The 23,180-nt window shown below is 38.0% G+C and overlaps 1 protein-coding gene across 2 annotated transcripts in view; it reads left to right on the forward strand.

Annotated features, from left to right (window-relative positions):
• Positions 1–3,514: 3,514 nt before the first annotated feature.
• edem3 (ER degradation enhancer, mannosidase alpha-like 3) overlaps positions 3,515–23,180 on the forward strand; it is a 77,548-nt gene continuing 57,882 nt past the window's right edge. For both annotated transcript variants that reach the window (XM_072573667.1, XM_072573669.1), the window contains exons 1-2: positions 3,515–3,812; positions 12,421–12,466. In XM_072573667.1, the coding sequence (XP_072429768.1) occupies positions 3,679–3,812; positions 12,421–12,466 (180 nt within the window). In that variant the 5' untranslated portion in view covers positions 3,515–3,678. The remainder of the gene's footprint in view (positions 3,813–12,420; positions 12,467–23,180) is intronic.

Genomic DNA, 23,180 nt, shown 5'->3' on the forward strand with positions numbered 1-23,180 from the left:
AAACTGTTTAGTGATTTTGGGAAGAAGGTAGAAGCAGACTGTACAAGGTTGTAGGATTTTGAGCTTAGTTGTGACTCATAACTGTGCTCTGGGCAATTAAGGATGGCAATAAATTCTGGCATAGCTAATGACACTGACATTCAATTGGATTGGATGAAGAATCCTGCTCAAAGTAAGGATGATGGCACTGGTAATGGAAGAAGAGCTCAAAAATCATCTTCTAAGTTTGGGAATGAGAGGATGTAACTGAGGCTTTTTATTAATCTCTTGACTTTTTAAAAAATTCACCCATGGAACATAGACGTCTCTGGCAAACCAGCATTTTTATCGCCCATCCATAGAGGTCCATGGGCAGCATAGTGACTCAGTGGTTAGCACTGCTGCCTCACAGCACTGAGGACCCACATTTAATTATCACCTTGGATAACTGCTTGTGTGAAGATTTCACATTCTCCCAGTGTCTGCAAGGTATCATCCAGGTACTCCTGTTTCTTACCACAGTCCAAAGGTTAGGTGGACTGGCCATGGTAAATTGTCCGTAGTGTCCAAGCATGCGTAGGTTAGGCGGGTTAGTCATGGTAAATGCTGGGTTATGGGTTAAGCTAGAGGGTCCGGTCTGCCCTTAAGAGGGTTGGTTAAGGCTCGATGGGCTGAATGGCTTTTATCTGCATTTCATTTGAGAAGATGGTGGTAGCTGTCTTCTTAAACTGCACCAGTCCATGTTTAACATGGGTTAATGATGGAAGAAAAATAAACACCCAGGTTCCTCACCACTAGCTGACATGTTTGAGCCACAAAGTGTGAGTGGATAGGTCCAAGGTCACAATTTCAAATATGATAGGTCTTACATTTATATCTAGTGTGATTTCTTCAATTCTGTGTGAAATAAGCCATCGAAAATGGTCTAATAGCCCAAGGGTTGTTCTTTAAAAATAATTCAGAATTCAGTTCAGTGATGGAGAAATTAACTTTTTCACTTCTTGAAATCCAGAATCAACTTCAAGAATAGACACTGAAACTTCATTGACTCTGTCTTTGAAATATACCTCAACACTCCCAATCCCTCAGAAAAACAACATGGAGTGCAAAGGTCTGAATTCTTCCACTTTAATTTTGGAATAGCCTTTTAAAAATTATAATTACATTCTGTTAAAAGAAATTTAACAGCAAAGTTTGTTTTAAAAAGTAGAAACTGGATTGTGTCACATGGACATGGAAATGCTCAAGTCACTTGCATATTTAATCATGACTGTTAATAAATTTACAAAGTCAATTAAAAATAAACAGTTATTATGCTAGTCTCTTAGATAAATCAGGAGAAAGTGAGGAATTCAGATGCTGGAGATCAGAGTCAAAAAGTATGGCACTGGAGAGGCACATCTGGTCAGGCAGCATCCGAGGAGCAAGAAAGTCAATGTTTTGAGCATAAGCTCTTCATCAGGAATGTGAATATCAGGACATATTCCTGATGAACAGCTTATGCTCGAAACGTTGACTTTCTTGCTCCTCTGATGCTGCCTGACCTGCTGTGCTTTTCCAGTGCTATACATTTTGACTCTTTGATAAATCAACCTACTTTAAGACAACTTAATGCATGGTAGACTAATTTCATTTTAAAGAAAAACTCGCAAGTATTGTATATTATTATATTTTAGTGGCTCCATACCCTACTGGTAATTTTCAAAAGCTCTGTTCCAAACTGTGCTGATCCAGCTGTAAATACCAAGGAATGGATGGGAGGTAATCTGAACAGCTTGAAGTGGCAGCTGTTCCTTCTGTTGCTGATTGGAGAATTCAATCATTTCTTGCAAAAAGTGCAAGCCATCCTCAGCATCATGTGCACTGGCTACCTGGGAGGAGAAAAGCAATACACTGTTCATTCATTACTGCATTCACTCTCCTTAAAAGACAATAGCAATTCAGCATTCATCCTTCCATTTTCACCTCCTGAAAATGCAGTGTCTAAGGATGTTGTAAAACTTGAAAGGGTTCAGAAAAGATTTACAAGGATGTTGCCAAAGTTGGAGGATTTGAGGGAGACCCTGAATAGGCTGGGGCTGTTTGGAGCATCGGAGGCTGAGGGTGATCTTATAGAGGTTTATAAAATCATGAGGGGCATGGATAGGATAGACAAGATCTTTTCCCTGGGGTGGGGAAGCCTAGAACTAGAGGCATAGGTTTAGGGTGAGAGGGGAAAAGATATAAAAGGAACATAAGGGGCAAGCTTTTCAAGAAATTTTTTTAACTTTTCTGGAATTAGCTGCCAGAGGAAGTGGTGGAGGCTGGTACAATTACAGCATTTAAAAGGCATATGGATGGGTATATGAATAGGAAGGGTTTAGAGCAATATGGCAACTGGGACTAGATTAGGTCAGGATATCTGGTTGGCATGGACGAGTTGGACTGAAGGGTCTGCTTCCGTGCTGTACATCTCTATGGTTCTATAATTACTAGCTGAAGTTCAAATTTATTTTCCCTTGGCACTCGGGTATAAATAAGTTGAGTACATTTCTCTACATTTGCTTTGTTTCCCTGACTTGGCCCTTATTCAGTTAAAGATAAGAATACTTCTGATACACTCTCAGATGAATCTATGAATTTGGTCCATAAACAGAAACTGCTGGAAAAATTCAGCAGGTCTGACAGCATCTGTAGGATTAATGTTTTGAGTCTACTGACTCTTTCATATCGATGAATTTGGTCCCTATACTTTATGTTTTCTCAGATTGCAAAATCTGAGTTATGATGGGAGGTTCAGTGGTATTATGGATACACAGCAAGGGGACTGACACTGAAAGATGGATTTGCGCCAGCAGAAAGTTAAGGGGGAGAAGAATCTATTTTAGTACCCATCTCTTTTCCTGGTTCAACTTAAAAATCACACAACAGCAGGTTATAGTCGAACAGATTTATTTGGAAGTTCTAGCTTTCAGAGCGCTGCTCCTTCATCAGGTAGCTGTGGAGCAGCATCATAAGACAGAATTTATAGCAAAAGATTACAGTGTCGTGCAACTGAAACGATATATCGAACAAACTTAGATTGTTCACCCCAGTCTAACACCGACACCGCTAAATCATGTTTTGCCGGTTTGTTTACTTCTGTTTCAATTCACTCCAAAGTAGGAGGAAGGTCCACCGATGTCAAATGTTAACTCTTGCTTCCCACTCTACAGATGTTACCAGAACACCAGCTAAGTCATGCCTGCATTATCTCGATTTCTAATAGACGCCTACTCCTTTCCATTGAGCTGCCGCTAGACCCACAACTGAGGCTTCCCTCGCTCCGACGCCGGGAAATGATACACTGCTCAGAATCACAGCCAATCAGCGACCGGGGCGACACAAAGCGACACTGTCCAATCGCGCCGGGCAACAGCCAATCGGCGCAGTCGGGCGAAATGATTGACAGCAATGGAAAAAAAACCACTTAGCGGAGGGGCGGACGTGACGTCTCGCTCAGACACAGAACCAATCAGCGGTCGCTCTGTGGGCGACCAGGAGGCGGGGACTGCGAAGTTGTCAACGTCAGTTGTCCAGCGTCACCTAAAGATGGCGACTACCAGGAAGAGGTGGGATTGGGAGCTGGAGACATTATAGTAGTTGACTGTGTGTGTGTGTGAATGGGATGCTCCTGTAGAGTTTTTTGGCTTGTGTCTGTGTGTGGTGAGAATCGGCCCGATGAGCGGTATCGGAGGTGACAGAGAGAGGTTCCCACCCTCAGCCCTGTTGGGGTGGATGATGCTGCTCGCTGTGTCCTGCCTGGGACTGAGGATGGTGGGCGCGATGGAGAAAGAGGAGAAACGTCAACTCAGGTGAGTAGATGTCGCCCTTTCACCTTCTCGTGACGCGTCGCCAATGTGTACAAGAAGTGTGCCTTCTAAATCGGCAGGTTTTTTTTTTGCCACTTCAACCCACCAGCCTGTTCCCCAGCCAACATCTCTGTCTCGGGCTTGCTGCAGTCCCCTCGAGAAGCTCAGTGCAAGCTGGAAGAACAGCACCTCATTTTTCGCTAGGGAACTCTACAATCTTCTGGACTCTATATTGTGATCAGCAGGTTTTGGCGCTTGAGACACCTTCTTCCATGTCCAAATCCCAACTCTTTCACATCTGGCCTTGTTCTTGCCTGGTCTGTTATTACACACAACTCATCGTTAGCCGCGAATAATCACCAATTAATTAATAGCTATTCATTCTCCAAGTCTGACCAACTGTTCTTCAGTCTTTGGTCTCTCTCTCTCCACTTATTGTTTACTCCTCCCTTTCGGGAGCCATCTTCTGCATTTAAGAAAACAACTTCTTCCTAGCTACTATCAGTTCTGAAGAAGGGTCACCACCAGATCTGAAACTTTAACTCTGATTTCTACCCACAGAAGCTGCTGCATTTGCTGAGCTTTTCCAGCAATTCCAGTTTTCCTTCTGCTTGGGGTTAGTTCACAACTAGATATTTGAACTTTAAGTGGGGGAGAGAAAAAAATCTGGTTTATTTCTTTAGATTTTGATCTAATGAAAAAGTGACTCTTCCAAGAGGTTTTTCATGTTAAGTGTATCTTATGGAATATCTCTGTGCAAAAACAACCTCTTCCTAGCTACTATCAGTTCTGAAGTCATTTAAGAGACTGCTGGACATGGAAATATGGTCAAAGAAATTTGAGGGTGCATACATGAGGATCAATGGTCAGCACAACATCGTGGGCTGAAGGGCCTGTTCTGTGCTGTACTGTTGTATGTTCTATGTTCTAAAATGATTTCATCATTTTTCAAAAATGAATTGTGGTTAGTATGACTGTATCTCCTGCTAAAATCTGACTTGAGAGTTCTTTGAAATTTCTTAAGGATCAAAACAGAGACCATTATTTAGATAGTTTTCATGTTTCTGTCGACAATAGTGCTGTCATTATTCAAAGATGGTTGTATGGGTCAGGAAATAAGAAAATATACTCCTTGCAATGGGCAGTTCGTAATTTTGCACAAGGTAAAAAAGGAGGTATTGTGTGCCAGGTCTTAATAAATTCAGTAGGGAAAATAATCTTTGAAGAACAGGGCTTTTACTGTTGGGCAACTAAAATAGCCAGTATTAGGTCTATTAGGTATTTTTAAAAATAAAAATAATTTTGAAATGTTCCTATTTTTAAAAGTATATGACGGGTTTTGTATTTTCGAAGTTCCTTGCTGTAAAGGAAGCTCTAAAGAAGCACAGAGTTAAGTTAATGTAGTAGAGTTATTCTGCCTGATTCATCCCACATGTTTAGGTTTTTAGGTCATTGATGTCAGCTTCTCATTGCATCAATATTTCCTGGTTTTAAACAAGTTAATATTTAAGGTGTTGAATGAAAGACAGTGAAAATCTGATTTGCTATATTGACATTTTTGCTGGATGTAAACTGATATGTGAGAAAGTAATGATGATTGGATGAGGAAAATTTGTAAGCAAATTGTTTAAATTTAGATTTCGTTATTGGACTGTTCACTTTGTAATATTGTTCAAATATCTGTGGGGACAATTGGTATTGACTGATGAAATTATCTGCAGATGGAATTCCTTTGTAAAATGAAGTATTTATGTCTCTACGTGTGGTTTAAAGAAGCACTTACAATTTAAAAGCTGCTTCAAATAATTTTGTATAATGCATGCCGCACTACAAAATTGTCAGTTGAATGATAGTAGCTGGCATTTAGTCATTTGACTATAGATTATATACCTCATATACAGTTGGTCCTGTAGCCTTTTTCCGTAATATGAATGGAATATTATCACTGCACTGGGAAGTTAAATCTACTTGTTCTTGTGTTAACTATTGCAATCAATTGTAATTACGGAAGCTTTTTTCACTTTTGTTTGGACCATTAAAGACAAATTGGCTAATCTAAATTGACAGACATGGCTGTGATGCCTTATAAGCTGTATGGACCCCATCCACTTAGTGATGGATAATTCATGAGAGAGGTGAAAGGACTGATAAAATAATAGGCTAATTATGGGATAGATCCTGGAAAACTCCACTGTAACTCCTTAGGCAGTTTAAACTAAGTTGAGGAATTCACACCAACTTTGACATACATCACAGATTCCTCCCTTTGGTATAGCATGATTTCTGCCCTAGACTGAAGCAGGTTCACCTCTTTCCCTTTAAAACAAAAATGAGGTTAATCTACATTCAGTACAAAAATTAGCAACCTGTTTCACAGGCTTACTATTCCTGAGAGAATAACTTTTAACTATTCAACATTGTCCTGTTCTTGGATAATCCACAAACACGACCCCCTCGCCTCCTATCCTTGTTCTTTGTTTGAATTCATCCAAAGCATGTTATTTTCAAATCAACCTGTTTCAGAAGTGTTATTACTTACCCCTGGACAGGGTAGAATTTGATCCTGGATGTCCTGGCTCAGAGATAGGGACATAATCACTGTGCCACAAAAATCCCATGATCCAAAGTATACGGAATCACGTTCTTTGACCTTATTTGCATAGTTAAGGATTTTAAATTGTGAATAAATAATGTGACTCTCTCTTTAACATCCTCTTGAAAACCTCAATATCTCCTACCATGTGAGACCAAAATTGGACATTGTATTCTAATCAATGCATAACCAATACCTTAAACAACCAGAACAAAATAGTATCTTTTTGTTTTGTAATGAATTTTCCTGTGAGTAGAATATGGAAGACTGTTTCTGTTAGCTATTATTGCAGTTTATTTGTCATGACCATTTCATGAGTGATGCACAATAACACGGATTTTTCTTTCACTTCTTGATTAAATTAAGTTTGATGTAAGGTTTATATATAATTACTGCTAAATTTGTTACATGCTTAACACTACTTTTTTTTCTCAGTTTAAACATGGTTTGCTAAATATTGATGTGTTGTCTCAACATATCGAAGTTGACTTGCAGCAGTTGAATATTTGTTTCAGTTCCCATGCAGCTTAGTTTCATCCACAAATTTTCATATCATTCCTTCAGTGCACCCATCTAGGGTCATTAATGTAAATGATAAAGCTCTTACAGCTCACCACCAATTGCTGTTTATATCTGCTGTTGCCAATTTAAATTCTATTGTTTCCTGCCAAACTGTCTTGTAACCATCTTTGTACATACATCACTAATAATGCTTATTCATTCTTTTGAGACTTTGTGATTCTTTCTTTCCTGTGAAAGGATTTGTTGTTTTTTGATATTTTGCATCTGCCCTCTACCTGGAACTAATCAAGGATTTCGATATTTCAAGTTGAGTTTTAAAGGTTGGTAATGTTGCAGTAGAATTATTGATTTGAAACCAAATTTACTGATTTAATTGGCTGTGGTATGAACTCTAGTGCTGGTTTTGTTATTAAAGGCAACATACTCAGTAACTTTGCTACTCCACATTTTTGGGAGTCCCTGTTAGATTGTGTTAAATTGTATTCATCTCCATTGATTGCTGCATTGTTTTGAAACTGACAGTACATTCCAAAATCAATAATAATGTAAACTATCCAACAGTATTGTGCTTATTTCTTTTTAATTTTTGTGAAATGTCCATGCCACTCAAAAGTTTTAGATTAGATTAGATCAGATGCCCTACAGTGTGGAAACAGGAGAAACTGAGGATTGCAGATGCTGGAGATCAGAGCTGAAAATGTGTTGCTGGAAAAGCGCAGCAGGTCAGGCAGCATCCAAGGAACAGGAGAATCAACGTTTCGGGGATAAGCCCTTCTTCCTGAAACAGGCCCTTCAGCCCAACAAGCCCACACCGACCTTCCGAAGAATATCCCACTCCCATTTCCCTCTGACTAATAGTTTAAAGTTAATAGTCCAATAAATAATAAGGTACTTTCTGTCCCACCAACAATAGATGTGGAATGCCTGAAAACATAAGTGGTGTACTGTGGAAGATGGAATAGCACTTCAGGGTTGGTTTTGTTTTTGTCCATGGAATGTGTTTAGAAATTACTTCTGTTTACATGTTTTACTGATATACTTAATAGTGGAAAAAAGTCAAAATGTATTTCCTGTGCTCTTAGTGTTGCATATGCTAAAATGGTGAGCACAGTTTGGAGATTAATCAGTTAAGATGTGGCTTTCTCAAATTTCAAAGGGGTAAATATTGGAATTGTTATGGCAAATAAACCTCTGAGAGGATGACTGCAAAGTACAAATTAATTATATCGGCCTTGAGTGGCTTTATTGGCTGTAAATGCTTAGTTCCAGATGTGTTGCCTATAGCTACAACAGATGTGATTACCAGCATTTTCAATAGACTACCAATATCTTTACCATTTGTTGTTCTTGGACAGAATTACACTAAAACGTAGTATGTGCAGTTATGTACTGTATAAATTGCTTAAAAAATGTAAAAGGCTCTGAAAACAATATAATCTGTTGAAGAAGTTAGTGTCTGGCATTCCAACCACAACGCCATAAACAAACACATAGATCTAGATGCTATCCATCAACCCCTCAGAAAACGAACAGGAAATGACATCACCACAAACCCCAGGAACCCCATCCAGGAGAAAGATATAAATAGAAAGCAGGAGACAACAGCTTCGCTTCACTTGGAGGTCGCCACTGATGATGTTACCTAGCCAGGTAATGAAACGTCTGGGTATCAAACCTACATCCTAAACCTCAACTTGAGCTACAAACCTTGCAAAAAAGAGTGAGAAATTGTTGCTCTATCATTCATAGTTTTTTAAACCTCCTGCTAACTCTCTTAATTTTATTTAGATGATCACAGAATGGTTACCATGCATACTCTCATGCTTGCATGCTCTTTCTCTCACTCTCTCCACTACCACCACACTCTGTGATATATAGTACCATGAGGACCTGTAAATTGAACAAAGCAATCCCTTTCCAGTTGTCTGTACGACAGTAACACGTCTTTTAAATACCTTTTTTAAAATGTGTATTTTTATCTCGTGTAGCAGTAAGTGCTTAATACATAAAATGCTGAAAATACTCAGCACAATCCGTCAGTATCTGTGGAGAGGAAATCAGTTAATATTTCACATCTGTAACCTTTCAGATGTAAAACAAATTCAATGTCTAATGGCACAGTGGGAGGGCAAATTGTAAATCGTATGAACTAAGAATTTTTAAATGTGTTCTAAATCCGTGATTTATGAAAGCTTAATTTATTTGATGAAATCGTGGAACAGATTGATTTAATATGAAAATGGGTGGAAACTTCGGGGTAAGGCTGATCAGAGATGAATTGTTTAAATGATTTTAGAACAGGTACTGTAGAAATAATACATTTGTCCTTTGCTCTATTCTTTTTTTAAAAAAACTTCCAATCGTCAGATATATGATTACTTCTGGTCACATTATAATGTGTTCTCTAATTGCGTACAATTTTTAATTTCCTCTGTCAGCCGTGGATGACTTTAGAGTTTTTGTATGCTGAACAAATGTACAGTGGCTGTAAGCCATGTACTAGTTCTTTTAAAGACTGTTTGTTTGTTGCCATATCTTTTAAAATATTTTTCCAATCCAATTCAGCTAATTGTGGCTCATGCTTTCATTATTTTTCCTTATCAAATGTAATATACTTGTTTGTTTTTTTTTTGGATACATGGTACCCACCTACTTTTTTTCCCTTTTTGTTTTACGTGAGTGTCAAAAGCTAGTCTTGCATCCATACGTCTCCCTGCTGTATAGTATAAGAGAATCAGAATACAAATTGTGGCACTGATTCTGCATACACTTTATTAAACTTGTAGCAGAATCAAAGCCTATATGTTCATAGGGCAGCGATGCCATTAATTTTCTGAATTTTGTTTTACTATGGGGTGCTGTTGTTGTAGGGGAATGTGTGAATTTTATTGGCTACATTCCTGTCCAAGATCTTAGTATTTTGGTCACCAGCCTGAGACTAGGCAGTGTACAGATAATATTTTTTTGAGAAGGTAATGAGCAAATTCGACAAAGGAGAGCCATTGAATGTGACTTGTTTGGATTTCCAGTAGGCTTTTGTAAAGGTGCCATACAGGATGCTGCTAAGTAAGATAAGAACCCATGGTGTTAAGGTCAAGGTACTGGCATGAATTGAGGATTGGCTGACTGACAGGAGACAGAGAATGAGGATAAAGGGTTCATTTTTTAGGATGGTAGCTGGTGATTACTGCAAAGGTCAGTGTAGGACCACAACTATTCACATTATAAATTAACGATCTAGATGAAGGAACTGAGGCCATTGTTAATAAGTTTTCAGATGACACAAAGGTAAGAGCAGACAGTGTTGAGGAAACTGGGAAGCTATAGAAGAACTTAGGCTAGGAGAGTGGGGGCAAAGCAGCAGCAGGTGGAATAAAGTTTGGGAATGTGTGCGGTTATGCACTTTGATAGGAAGAATAGAGGTGCAGTCTTTCTAACTAGACAGGAGCATTTTGAACACTGTTTTAACTATCTTCTAACCAATCAGTTACAGAGGTGTAATTAAAAGCCCCTCGAGCAGGCAGAACTTGAACCCAGACCCCCTGGCTACCACTGTGCCATAAGAGCTTTAAACAATCTTTTGTATTCCGCTATATAGTGAGATATTGGGGAAGATGGCTAAGAATTTAGATAAAGATGTTGGTTTTAAAAGAATATCTTAAATGAGGAAAGAAGGAGTTGGAGATATCAGAAGAAGGAATGTCAGATTTAAAGACCTCTGCAATTAACTGCAAGCCTCCACTGATGGAGCGATTAAAGTTGGTCTTGTTCAGAGGGCAAACCCTATCTGAAAATAAGGATGAGAAATTTAAAATCAAGGCATTGTTTAATTGGAAGTCCTATTGATCAATGATCCCAGGGTGATGGTCAAATTGAAGTTGGTGAGTGTTAGAAGACAGCCAGCTTGGATGACCTCCAATTTATGGAGGATAGGAAAAATGTTAAATTATTTTGAGTATGTTTAAACTAAAGTTAATTTGGGATTATGATTGGCATGGACTGAAGGATCTGGTTCTGTACTGTATGACTCTATCACTGTACAATGTTTGGACATGAATACATGGGATCATAACTGTTTCAGAAAATTTAACATACGTATTATTTTCTTTTGACCTTTTAAGACAAATAATTTGCTATGTCCTACATTCTAGTCCACAGTTGTAAAGTTTGAATTGATTGCAAGTTGCATTTGTGATGAACAGCAAGTATCTTTCTGTCGAGTAAATTTAGAGGTAATAGTTGTAACTTAAAACTAGTCAAGTTATGACCACAATTACATTTTCAATATAAGAATATGCAAATTTTAGGCTTCTAATAATATGTTAAATATCTTTGGTATTGAACACTCTGAGAATAACTGTTTTCAGTTGAGTGTTAGTTTTAAAGTAGCATGAGATTTGAAAACATAACTGAAATTAGCATTGGGGATTTTCCCTAGGTGAATCAGGTAAAAATATCATGAAATCTTTGAGATTTGTGTGGGAGTAGGAGAGAGGATTCTGTCGTGACTATTCTAAAGGGACTCAAAAGTGGCATACGTTGTACAGTGTGCTCTTCTTTGCAAATGATACCATGCTAGATATGTAGCTTCTGAGTTTAGAATTTCGACACAGTAACAACCATAAATTTACTTCGGTTGAAACTAAATTTTATTCTGTTCTTGGTAGTTATAGAAGAAAAATGTAGTTGTGCCAAATACCACATTTATTCCTCATACTATTAAACTTTAAATGAATTAAAAATAGCAAAAGGGAAGGTTTTATTTATTATATAAAATGGCAGAAACTTCACAAGTGAAAGTTCAGCTCTGTCAATGCTGTCTGATTCATTGTAAAATGAATTGTAAAATGAAATTCAGGTCTTCTGTTTACGAAAGGACATAATCCTATCTGGTTATTGAATGTGTCTGTGATTTATTTCTAAGCAATTTGGTATATGGAATGAAACAATTTGACTTTGGTCAAATTTTAATTATCTCGATTCAAATGAGTGGCACTCTGTTTTAACGATGGTAACAGTTTGAAAATGTTGTTGGTATAAAACTAAGTGTCAATCTCTCATGAATAATCGATCCTGATTTGAAACTATTTTCCAATGCTATAAAACTTTCCACAATATTTAACACATACAGACTAATTTTTATTTGCAATTTTTAAAATTTACATGCTTAGGAAATTGTCTCAGCTCAGATACTAGGAAATACAAGTTGCTTTCTCCTTGGGTGGGGGGGGCGGGGGGCAGTGAAATTAATCGTTGATCACTGGCTTGTTCTAAGAAGTTTTCAATACCACCTTTTTCTGCTGTACAGCAATTGTGGCCCATGCAAGTTGTAAATGTACATAGAAAATCTTGCACTAATAAAGTGCTCTTCACAACTAATGACTTCTCAAATTGCTTTACAACCAATTAAGAAATTTTGGTGTGTAATTGCTATTGTAATGTAAAATTGTGTCCTAATTACAATTGTACTTAAATTTGATTTTTTTTTACTTGCAGGGATCAAGTACTAGAGATGTTTGATCATGCTTATCAAAATTACATGGTAAGCTGCACCAATCTTTGTGTTGAGATGGTTTAAAATGGCATGCACTTATGTTTTTCTAGGAACGTGAAAACATTGCATTTAAGGGACAGTTCTACTTCCATAAAGTCAGAAGCAAAAATTATGATTATCAAGACAGTGTTGAAAGATATTACAACTAAGTCCATATCTCCAACATATTGTAGAAACTTAAATGAAGATTTGATTGTTTTTGAGTATTTAGGTCTATTACTTGTGTCCGTTAAAACATTTCAAATTGACATGTATATATTATTCTTTGCTGCTGTTAGCATCAAGTCATTAGCACAGTATTATAGCAGACATTTTGCAATAATTATGCAAATGAAGGTTTTGGACTTTGAAAGTTTTTGTTTCTTAAACAATTTGTTAATTTAAAATGAGGAACATTTTACCAAACTACTCCAGTCAAAACACTGATCCTTCAGTCATTTGTGTACAGTTTTATTGTTCCAGTTTGATCATTTTTACTCTGCATTTGCAATTTGATACATGGTCAGGTGCCAAAGCACTGAACTGGTTCAGCAAATTTACAAGGTTAGCAGGTGTGGCTGTAGGACTAGAGACTGATTTAAAGCCAACTATTTGCTAAGAGGGCTATAATTTTATAATTTGCCATTGCAGTCAATTCTATGTTAGACAGGATCTAACAACACTAATGTAATTTTAGAACAATGTGAGTAGTCAGCGTAGTTATTCTGCCAAGTCATATTTGATCAAGTGAGAGGCAAAACTGTTGGGCAGCCTCCAATTGCTGGTGAAAGTTCGAGTGTTATGGAAGATAATTTGATCATTGCTGAACTTGAATATTGCTGGATAAAAAAGATATTTTGTCAAAGCTTTTAGTTTTGCACTCATCAGGACAATTCACAGGAACATCAATGGAAAGGTGAACAACATTCTTTTAATGCTACCTGTAAAGGCACTGCCATAGAGAATACACCAGTTAGATAATGGCTGGCTGACTGCCAGACTTTATTTAACTTTAAATCAGGCAAACTGACTGTGATTGGTCAAGGCTTTGCTCTGTGAAATGCACCAGAAAATTGGTTTCACCTATATTGTTCAGATGAAATAGACACATTTGTATGAAAATGTTCTTTCTATCTACAAAGAACAGGATCTTGTATATTATTTTAAAATATATTTTGAGGTGGACTTTTCTGGCTAACCCAGCATTTATTGTCCATCCTTAATTGTCCAGAGGCTAGTTAACAGTCAACTGCATTGCTGTGGATCTACAGCCTCATGGGTGCGAGGTCAAATGAGAGTGGCAGATTTGCTGCCCAAAGGAAACGTGTAAACCATATGGGTTTTTATGATGATCAGCATTTGCATAGTCACCATCAGATTTGATTTTTATTGAATTCAGGTTTTACTGTCTTCTACTGGAGTTCAAAGCCACGTCCCAAAACATTAGCCTGGGTGGTCATAGATTCCCAGTTCAGTCACATTACCACTACTCCACTACTTCCTCAATTAACTGATTTATGTAGTTTTTGGTAGGCTCTCGATCATTACACTGCGATCTTAAAATTGATTGTCAGTGTAATTATTAGCACAGTCTTGATTATTTAGCAAATGTTTCATAATTGCAAAATTACATTTGCTGTTAGGTATTGTATTTAAAGGTTTGCAATCATAGGCTGATTGTGTGTGGTCAATACATAATGTGGTCCTGAGAAGTGTTCAGGCTACCTCTGATTACCCTTTTAAGTATGAGATATCTCAAAAGTCTGAGCAAAAGTTGAAGCTAGCTGTTTCATAATGCATTCACAAGTGGTGGTCGCCACTAACAGTATCCTCCTGTCAAGTCAGAGACATTCAACCTATGTCAAATAAGTAATATGTGAATTTTGTTGTTGCTGTGTTGCCAAGCTATAGGCTATCATCCCAGTTATAGATACGCTAATCAATATAGACTCTCTCCTTGTTTATTGGCATATCTCCTAATGTCTCTCTTGCCTTGCAAAGTACTGATTGTATACAATCAGTCCATGCTTATAACGTTTTCCAACATTAGATGTGATCCTATGATTGGATAATGAAATAATCCTGAGTGTGCTAAGAACTACACTGACAACCATTTAAGTTTGTCAGTCAGACTCTCAGTATAGTGCATTTATATGCAACTTCCAGTGCATGTAAAAATGTAGGGCCCAATTCTTTGCAGACAGGAAGAACATGTTCACCACACTATACCTGTTTCAACTGAACAGGATAGGTAACAACCATTGTCTGATTCACTGGTGCATTCCTCTGATAATGCCTCGATGAATCAGAGTCCACTAGTCAACTAATCAGTATGTTATTATCATATAATATTTAAAAATTGTTTCCCTTTTTATCAGTATTCTTGTGAATGATCCAGATGAGTGCAGAATGAAAAATTTCAACAAAGTGTCAAAATATTTCAATGTTATCAAATACCTATTTTTAAATGTTACAAAGGCTAATGTGGTCCATTGGTCTACTTTTGAAAGAAGCAAGGAAAGCATTAGTATTTAATTTGTGCCTTGTCACAAAGTGCTTCACTGGCACAGATTCACTTTTTGAAGTGCTACCATAGTTACTATGTAAGCCAATGCAGCATCTAATTTGCACACAGTAAAGTTTCTCAAACAAGAAATGAGCTGAATGATTACTTGGCTGAGAGATAAATTAAAAATGTTCATTAAATTGTGCCAGGGATCTTTTATGTCAGTAGGGAGATGGACATTGACATTCATTTGACATCTCATTCAAAAGTTAGTAATTTTAATAATGTAGCACTTAGTGCAATTAGGCTACATTGTTCATGCTCTGAGCCCACTTTCAGCAATGGAGCTTGAGGCCACAAACATTTGATTCAGTGATATGATTGCTAAATAACTGAACCAGAGTTAATTTTGCATGGTTATCATTATAACTAGAAATTTGCATTATTGATGGCACTATCTCAGTTTAATTTACATGCACTATAACATAGGATAGATTCGATAAAATATCGAGATGTGGAAATTTAACTTAAAACTGCATTTAATACGATGAACTTGTTTTGTGGGAAACTCCATGATCTATCAAAACAATGTTATGTAAAGACTATTATTTCAAGTTGGTTGTAATACAGTTCTAAAGTATAGTGATTGATTATAAGTTAAATATTTAATTTTCAATTATTAGCACTTTAAATTAATGTACTGTGGTAAAAGAACTTAGTCATGGTACTATACATACATTTTCTTAAATTCCTAGTTGACCATCGGTTTCAAAATAAAAGCTGAACATTGCAGATGGTGGAGATCTGAAGTCAAATTCTCCAGAAAGCGCTGGAGAAACTCAGCATCTGTGGAGAAATAAATTAAGTTAATGTTTTGAGTCTGATATGACTCTTTGGAACAGTTTCTCCAAAATTTCTGTTTTTGTTTGTTGCTATACTAAATTTGATATTCAGGTCAACAAGATTAGACAGTAGGAGGGGACTAACTGCACCTAGGTGGAGGTAGAGGGCAAGGTGAGGGAGAGGAGGAGGGTGAAGGATCAATTTTAGAGCAAGCTGATAAGGTTATCAGGGTAAAAGAGGGCTTGGATTATGGGAGGAGGGTTCAGCAAAGTTTGGGGACATTTTTGCCGACTCAGTGGTTTGAGAAGAAGATTCCAGATCTGATTTTTTTTAGTCAGATCTGATTCCCTCATCACTGTCAGGATGGAAAGTTTGTCTAATATTTCTTGTCAGCTGGTGATGATAACAGCATGACATAGTTTGTGAGAATGGGTGAAGATGAATGAGCAACGTGACTCAACTGGAGATTTGAATGGCAAGTTTTTTTTACCCCTGAAGAGAAGGAGGGCAGATAAACTGTTCTTGTCAATGATGGAAAGGGGTAGTTAGATTTTGTTAGGTCAGAACGGAATTGTGAGGATTGCAAAAAAAAATCAATTCAGATTTTCTAGTCATTGTAGGTCAGAGAGAGAGGAAAACAAGAGCTGATTTTGTAGCCCCAGAATGACTTGATAGGAATCGGCAAGGGTTATTGGCTGCAATTGTTCTCAGTGATATTCACAGATCTGTCATTAGAAGTTTAATCTGAGTTCCTTTTTTATGTTCTTGTTCATGTGATTCATTTTAGATTAGATTAGATTTCCCTACAGTGTGGAAACAGGCCCTTCGGCTCAACACCGACCCTCTGAAGAATAACCTACCCAGACCCATATCCCTCTGACTAATGCACCTAACGCTACGAGCAATTTAGCGTGGCCAATTCACCTGACTTGCACATCTTCGGACTGTGGGAGGAAACCCATGCAGACACTGGGAGAATGTGCAAACTCCACATTGACAGTCACCTGAGGCTAGAATCAAACCTGGGACCCTGGTGCTGTGAGGCAGCAGTGCTAGCCTCTGAACCATCGTGCCATGAATATTTTTGAGTAATTATTCCCCTACATCCTATTTTTGTCCAGATATTTGAATGAATCAAGATTTCCTGTGGGATTTATGATGGAAGATACTTGATTAAGACTAGCATTGTTGGGAGTTTTGTCCTTTTTTTTGTCTTTGTCTTTGTATGGAAGGTCTGTATCAAACCGCAAGAACCTTTACTGTATAGTTTGTAATAATGTATAGGCAAATCATTTGATGTAGAAGTAATATATTATGTTGGTTGAACCCCTTTGTAATTATGTATACATGGCACGACCTTCAGAATGCTTGCTAACGAGCAATGCATGTGGAATGTTGCAATTACATGCTGTTTTTAATCTGTTATAAATAGACGGAAGCTTGATTTCAGTTCAGGTAGTAAATACTTTGCATTACAAAGTACAACACTGAGCATTTTTTAAAAATAATGTCTTGTTGAAATATTGAAGGTTTGGTGTTGATTTAACATGAATTTGTGAATTTTGATCATTGTAGAAATAATTATATTCCAATGCAGTGTTGATATTATTAGGACTTTTCAGTGGTAGAAATGACATTTGGCCTGCAAATAAGAATTAATGTTGCTACATTCCAGCTCGGAAAAAGCAAGATATAAAATTACCCCATCTCTGTCCATCAGGTAGAAAACTATTTGTTTTCCCAGTTAGATTCTGCTGTGGTCTCCTGAAATATTGTCAGATGTGCAAGTGTAAATGACACATTCTCAACATTATTATCTTTCCAGTGCTCAGCTAAGTTCCTTTCTATTACTGTAACCTTTACTATGTCACTAGAATGATCACAAACTTGAAAAATACAGACATCCAGTTGCTCTAATAACAAACACAATAAAACATTATCATTAACTCTGCTACCTATTCAACACAGAGCAATGTGGTTATTGCAGCATTCAAATCTGATGTTTTCTTTTGTCACTGAGCTCATATTGTCTATCCTTGGTAAACCAGCATATGAACAACTGATTTAACAGTTCACATCTGTGTAATAATTTGAAACAATTGTAAAAAGCCTGATGTTGGTAATAAGGAAAACTCTTGAATCTATCACAAAGGATGTGATAACCAGATGTTATCCGGTTAGAAAATAGTAGCAAGATTGAGCAGAGTTAGAATGGACTTAAAAAGGGAAATGATATTTGACAAACAAATTTAAATATTGTTTGTTTGAGGCTGCACTGCACAATGCTAATGAGGGGGAACCAGCTGATGAGGTGTATTTAGATTTTCAGAAGACTTTCAATAACAGAGGGATCGTAAGCACAATGAAGTATATGAGCTAGTATACTCCGATGGGTTTTGAATTGATCAATAGGAAATACAGCATAGAATATGCGTAATTGTCAGGCTAGCAGGCTGTGTTAGTTGGGGTGCTGCAACGATCAGCCGAAGGCTATTTGCAATATATATTAATGATTTGGATTTGTGAACCTAATGTAATTTTACAAGTTTGCTGATGACACTAAGTGAGTTGGGAGGAAGGTGAAAGTGGCTTCAGGGTGATTTTAGATAGGTTAAGTTGAGTCGGCAACAGCATGACAAATGGAATATAATTATAGAATATGGGATGTAATCCACCTTGGTAGGAAAGTCAGCAGAGTATTTCTGAACTGGTGAAAGATTGAGAAGTGTTAATGTTCACAAAGACTTGGGTGATGATGTTTATAAGTCACTGAAAGTTAAAATGCAGGTCTAACAAGCACAAGAAGGCAGCTGGTATGTTGACCTTTTTATTGCAAGAGGACTTGAGTAAAGAAGCACATATGTATTGCTTCATAGAACCTTGGTGACACTAAACCTAGAGTATGGTGTTGCCTGACCCCAGGAAGGGTATTCTTAATTTCCACAGAGAAGGCACAGCAAAGCTTCATCAGAAGTAGAGACCTCTGTGTTTTCTTTAGGGGGGGGTGGGGGGGGGTGGTGGTGGGGAAAGTAGAAATTTGCCAACTGATGCCTCTGTGCATTTTTATATGCATTCATGTTTCAAGTTCTCTCCAGTATACACTGTCTAGTTTGTATCTAGATAACATAAGTTTGATAATGTCAGCTGGATTTTGCATTGAACACACCGGAAGTCTGGGTGCCACATAATTGCTGTCTGAATAGTCCTACTCCAAGTGTGAATGAATAACTATAGTCAAAGGTTTTTGTTCATGATGCTGGTTCAGTGCAACTCTATAACATTTAAAATATAGGACTCGTATTCAAAATGTTTGTCTCATCTAACCAGTTCTAAAGCATCGCAATAGGTTATCATACAATGATGTTGACAAAGGTGCTGATATTTTTAGTTTGAAAGTCATGGTTTTATAATCCCAGCACCTTTTTTTTACAAAATAATTGAAAACTCCCAGTCCTTCTAATCAAAAGACAAATGCTGCAAGGTTTCACATCTTAACCAAAACATTTCTGTACAAGAATTGAACAAAGCAAGCATTGCTAATTTCACACTATATTTCACAAGCATTTGTACTGTTACCCCAATAATTACATCAGCGCACACCCCCTTCTATTTTGTTTTCCTTTTAAGATCACTGCACTTTAGTCATCTTGAGGGTTCCTTCCTTTTCCTAGAACCAAACCAAGGTCTCGGGAATTCTTTTTGATTCTCGGGTGTTCCTACTATTGTGAGAAATAGGAAATTTCTTGTGCCCTTCCACTGCCACCTGACTAGGTGAACCCTCAGACTGTATCTTTCAACACCTCAGTTATTGATTCCCCAGTTCCAGTATGGACCTCATGGCATTCTTGTTAGGCCTCTCTCTCTTTTTTTTTAAAAAAACACCTTTTGTTTTATTCACTTGTGGTAGGTGGACTTTGCTAGCATTTATTGCCCATCTCTAGTTGCTCTTGAGAAGGTGATAGTGATCTGTCGTCTTGGACTGCTGCAAACTGATCCTTGTTTATGAACATCCTCTGTTTCTGGTCCCATAGCTTTTGGCAAATTCTCTTTGTATGTTTCAAACCTGCTCCCAGAGTGTCCCAAACTACTACTGTCCTGCGTATCTGTGAAAAATCATGCATACAAAATCCAAACCTAAGCCCTGCCTAGGTGCTATTGTTCTGTATTGAAATGGAATGCACTGGGGTATCTCAGAAATTTAAACAGATTAATTATCTCTAACTTCAAACATCCTTTTTATGTAAATCCATGATTGAAGCAGTGACAGGATCTTGGCGTTTTACTGAGGTGACCTTTTATTGAGATTGATGCAATCCAGGACCCCTCTCTGCTGTGTCTGGAGTGTGAACGTCGGTCAGTGGAGGGCATTGGGGTGCTGGAGAGAGAGGCAGATGAAGGGCTGGGCTGGGTGTGGAGGGTAGCTAGGGAAGGAGGCTGCATGTGTTTTGGGGGTTGGGGAAGGGAGTTGCACATATTGGTGGTAGGTTTGAGGAAGGGGCTGCATATAGTGGGGCTGGAGAAGGAAACTGAAAGTAGGGAATGGAGCAGATGAATTCTGCAAGTGAGGGGGTCTAGGGATGTTGGAGGATCCATGGGGTGTGGAAGAGGGCTGCAAATGGCAGAGTGGAAGAAGGCTGCTATAGTGGATGGAGAGGGTGGTTGCAAAGGATTGAACACTTTTAAACCCATCAGCAAAGGCACTTGGGATCCAAGTAAACTTTGAATCACCGAGATAATGAATTTCTTGAAAATAATATGGAATCACTGGTTTAAAAATGCTTCACTTCAGGCACTACTACATTTGAAAAAAAATGTAGTGAATTCTTCTAACAAACATGAGCAATTGTTAAATTTTAAATTTTGAAATGCAGAAAACAGAATAGTAGATGCATGCTTAATATGGTTCAGTTTTTGAGTATGTATGATGGAAACAGATTAGCTGTGACTTCATCCATCTGTGGAAATTCTGCTTGTGGTAGCATTTTTTATGTAGAAGTATGGATCAATCATTTTGAAAACACATTTGTTAATTTACAACTGTTTTACACCAATTTGAACAATGTAGTGTCTACATTGAAATTAAGAAAAACATTGTGTTGTGGCTTTAAATTTAATGGAAAGCTACGTTTCCTCTTCTGTGTGGATATCCTAAGTCTGTATGCGGCAGGAATTCTGAAGCTGGAAGTTAATGCATTGGGCCACCGATTAGCCTGCATGGACCCTCAGAGTGGTAGCACGGCCATGTAATCTAGAGGGAGTGTTGTTGGAGAGTAGATAATTAATGTGGATATTGATGACTTATTCTAATTCTAGCAACATAGAAACTGGAGTCGACCATTCAGCCCCTCAAACCTGCCCACCATTCAATAAGATCATAGTGAATCTATGGTCTAACTCCATATGTCTGCTTTAGGCCCATATTCCTTCATCCCCTTGCTTACTAAATACTTGTCTATCTTAGGTTTAAATTCAATAATTGAATTGGCATTGACAGCTATTTCAGGAAGAGAGTTCCAAACTTCCACTACTGTTTGCATGTAGAAGTGCTTTCTTATATCTCCCCTGAATGGCCTGGCCCTAATTTTTAGTGTTGAGAATGTGTTGCTGGAAAAGCATAGCAGATCAGGCAGCATCCGAGGAGCAGGAAAATTGACGTTTCGGACCGGAGCCCTCCATCAGGAATGGAAGAAGATGTGGCTCTGGTAGTGAGTCTGCTTAAGGACGTGGCTGAAGAGCTTTAGGGCAGAGGAGAGAATCTGGGGAGTACTGTGAGAAAGGGATTCACTGAGATCTTTGTAGAGAGAGGAGAGTTTCTTCAAGGTCTGCATCCTTTGAAGAAGCTTTGCAGTAAGGTTGAAATCAACTAGGAGATGGTGAGGTCTACAGATGCTAGAGGTCAGAGTTGAGTGTGTTGCTGGAAAAGCGCAGCAGGTCAGGCAGCATCTGAAGAGCAGGAAAATGGATGTTTTTGGCCAGAGCCCTTCCTCAGAAACACACTCTCAATTCTGATTTCCATCATCTGCAGACTTCACTGTCTCCTGGGCCAAATTTTTAATCAATGCCCCTGGTTCTGGACACTCCAACTAATGGAAATAATCAATTCTTTCCTACTGAGTCTTTCCCTGTTCATATCCTGAAGACTTTGATGTCGATCACCCCTTAACATTCTCAATTCGAGAGAATGAAGGCCACTTTGTCTAATCTCTCCTCATAACTCTTGTAGTCAAGGTATCATCCTCGTAAACCTGCATTGAACTCCCCCCAGGGTCAAAAGTTCTTGGGTGTAGTGCAAAGGTCTGCTCACAGTTCCTCTTATTGGGGTCTAACTGTGGCTTTGTATAACTGCAGCATTACCTTTTATATCTCTATACTCCAGCCCTTTAGATAGTCAAGACCATGGAATCTTGGCCTTGTTATCTTCTGCATCTATGTACCTGAGCTCCCAAATCTTGTTGGGCATTCACTGTATTTAACCTTTTTGAAAGAAAAACCCTGATCTATCCTTTCTCTGTCCGAAATGGATAATCTCACATGTGCTCACATCTACCACAGCTCTGCCACTAACCTAATCTATCCATATCCTGTTGTAATTTTGTCCTGTTGTAAACATTGTCTGCAATGCTGCCTAATTTTGTTCTGTCATAAAATTTAGATATTTGACTTTTTTAATGACACTGTCTAAGGTTGTTATCGAATATTGTGAATAATTGAAGCCTCAACACAAATCCCTGCAAGATATCACTCATCTCTTTCTGCCAATTTAGGTACTTATCTATTATTCCAAACTTGTTTCCTGTCACTGCAACCAATTTCCTATCCAAGTCAGTCATTTACCCTCATTTCTGTGTACTTCCAACTTAGCTAACAGTCTTTTAAGTGAGACTTTACCAAAAAACTACCTTGAGGTCCATGTAAACAATATCCATTGACTTACATCATTCGCCTTTGTCACCTCTTCAAAATGTTCTGAGATTTGTCAGACATGACCGAACACTTGTGAAAACCCTGTTGATTCTCCCTGATTAACTGAATTTTTTCGAGGTGATCAGTAACCCTATCCTTGATTATAGACTGCCAACAATTTCACCACCGCAGATGTCAGGCTAACTGGTCTGTAATTCCCCGGTTTCCTTTTGACATCCTTCTTAAAGAGCAGAAAGACATGAGCAAATTTCCAATCCCCAGGTACCACTCCTGAATCCTGGGAACTGTGAAAGTTTATGGTTGGGGCATTAGGAACATGCTTCCTTCAACACCCATGGCTGAAAACCATCAGGTCCTGGGGATTTGTCACTCTTCAGTTCTATTCATGATCACATTATTGATGATTTACTTCAGCTAGTTTCATTTAGACCTGTCCCTGATCCTCTGTTA

The sequence above is a fragment of the Chiloscyllium punctatum genome, chromosome 7 (assembly GCF_047496795.1).
Source record: "Chiloscyllium punctatum isolate Juve2018m chromosome 7, sChiPun1.3, whole genome shotgun sequence".
NCBI lineage: Eukaryota > Metazoa > Chordata > Chondrichthyes > Orectolobiformes > Hemiscylliidae > Chiloscyllium > Chiloscyllium punctatum.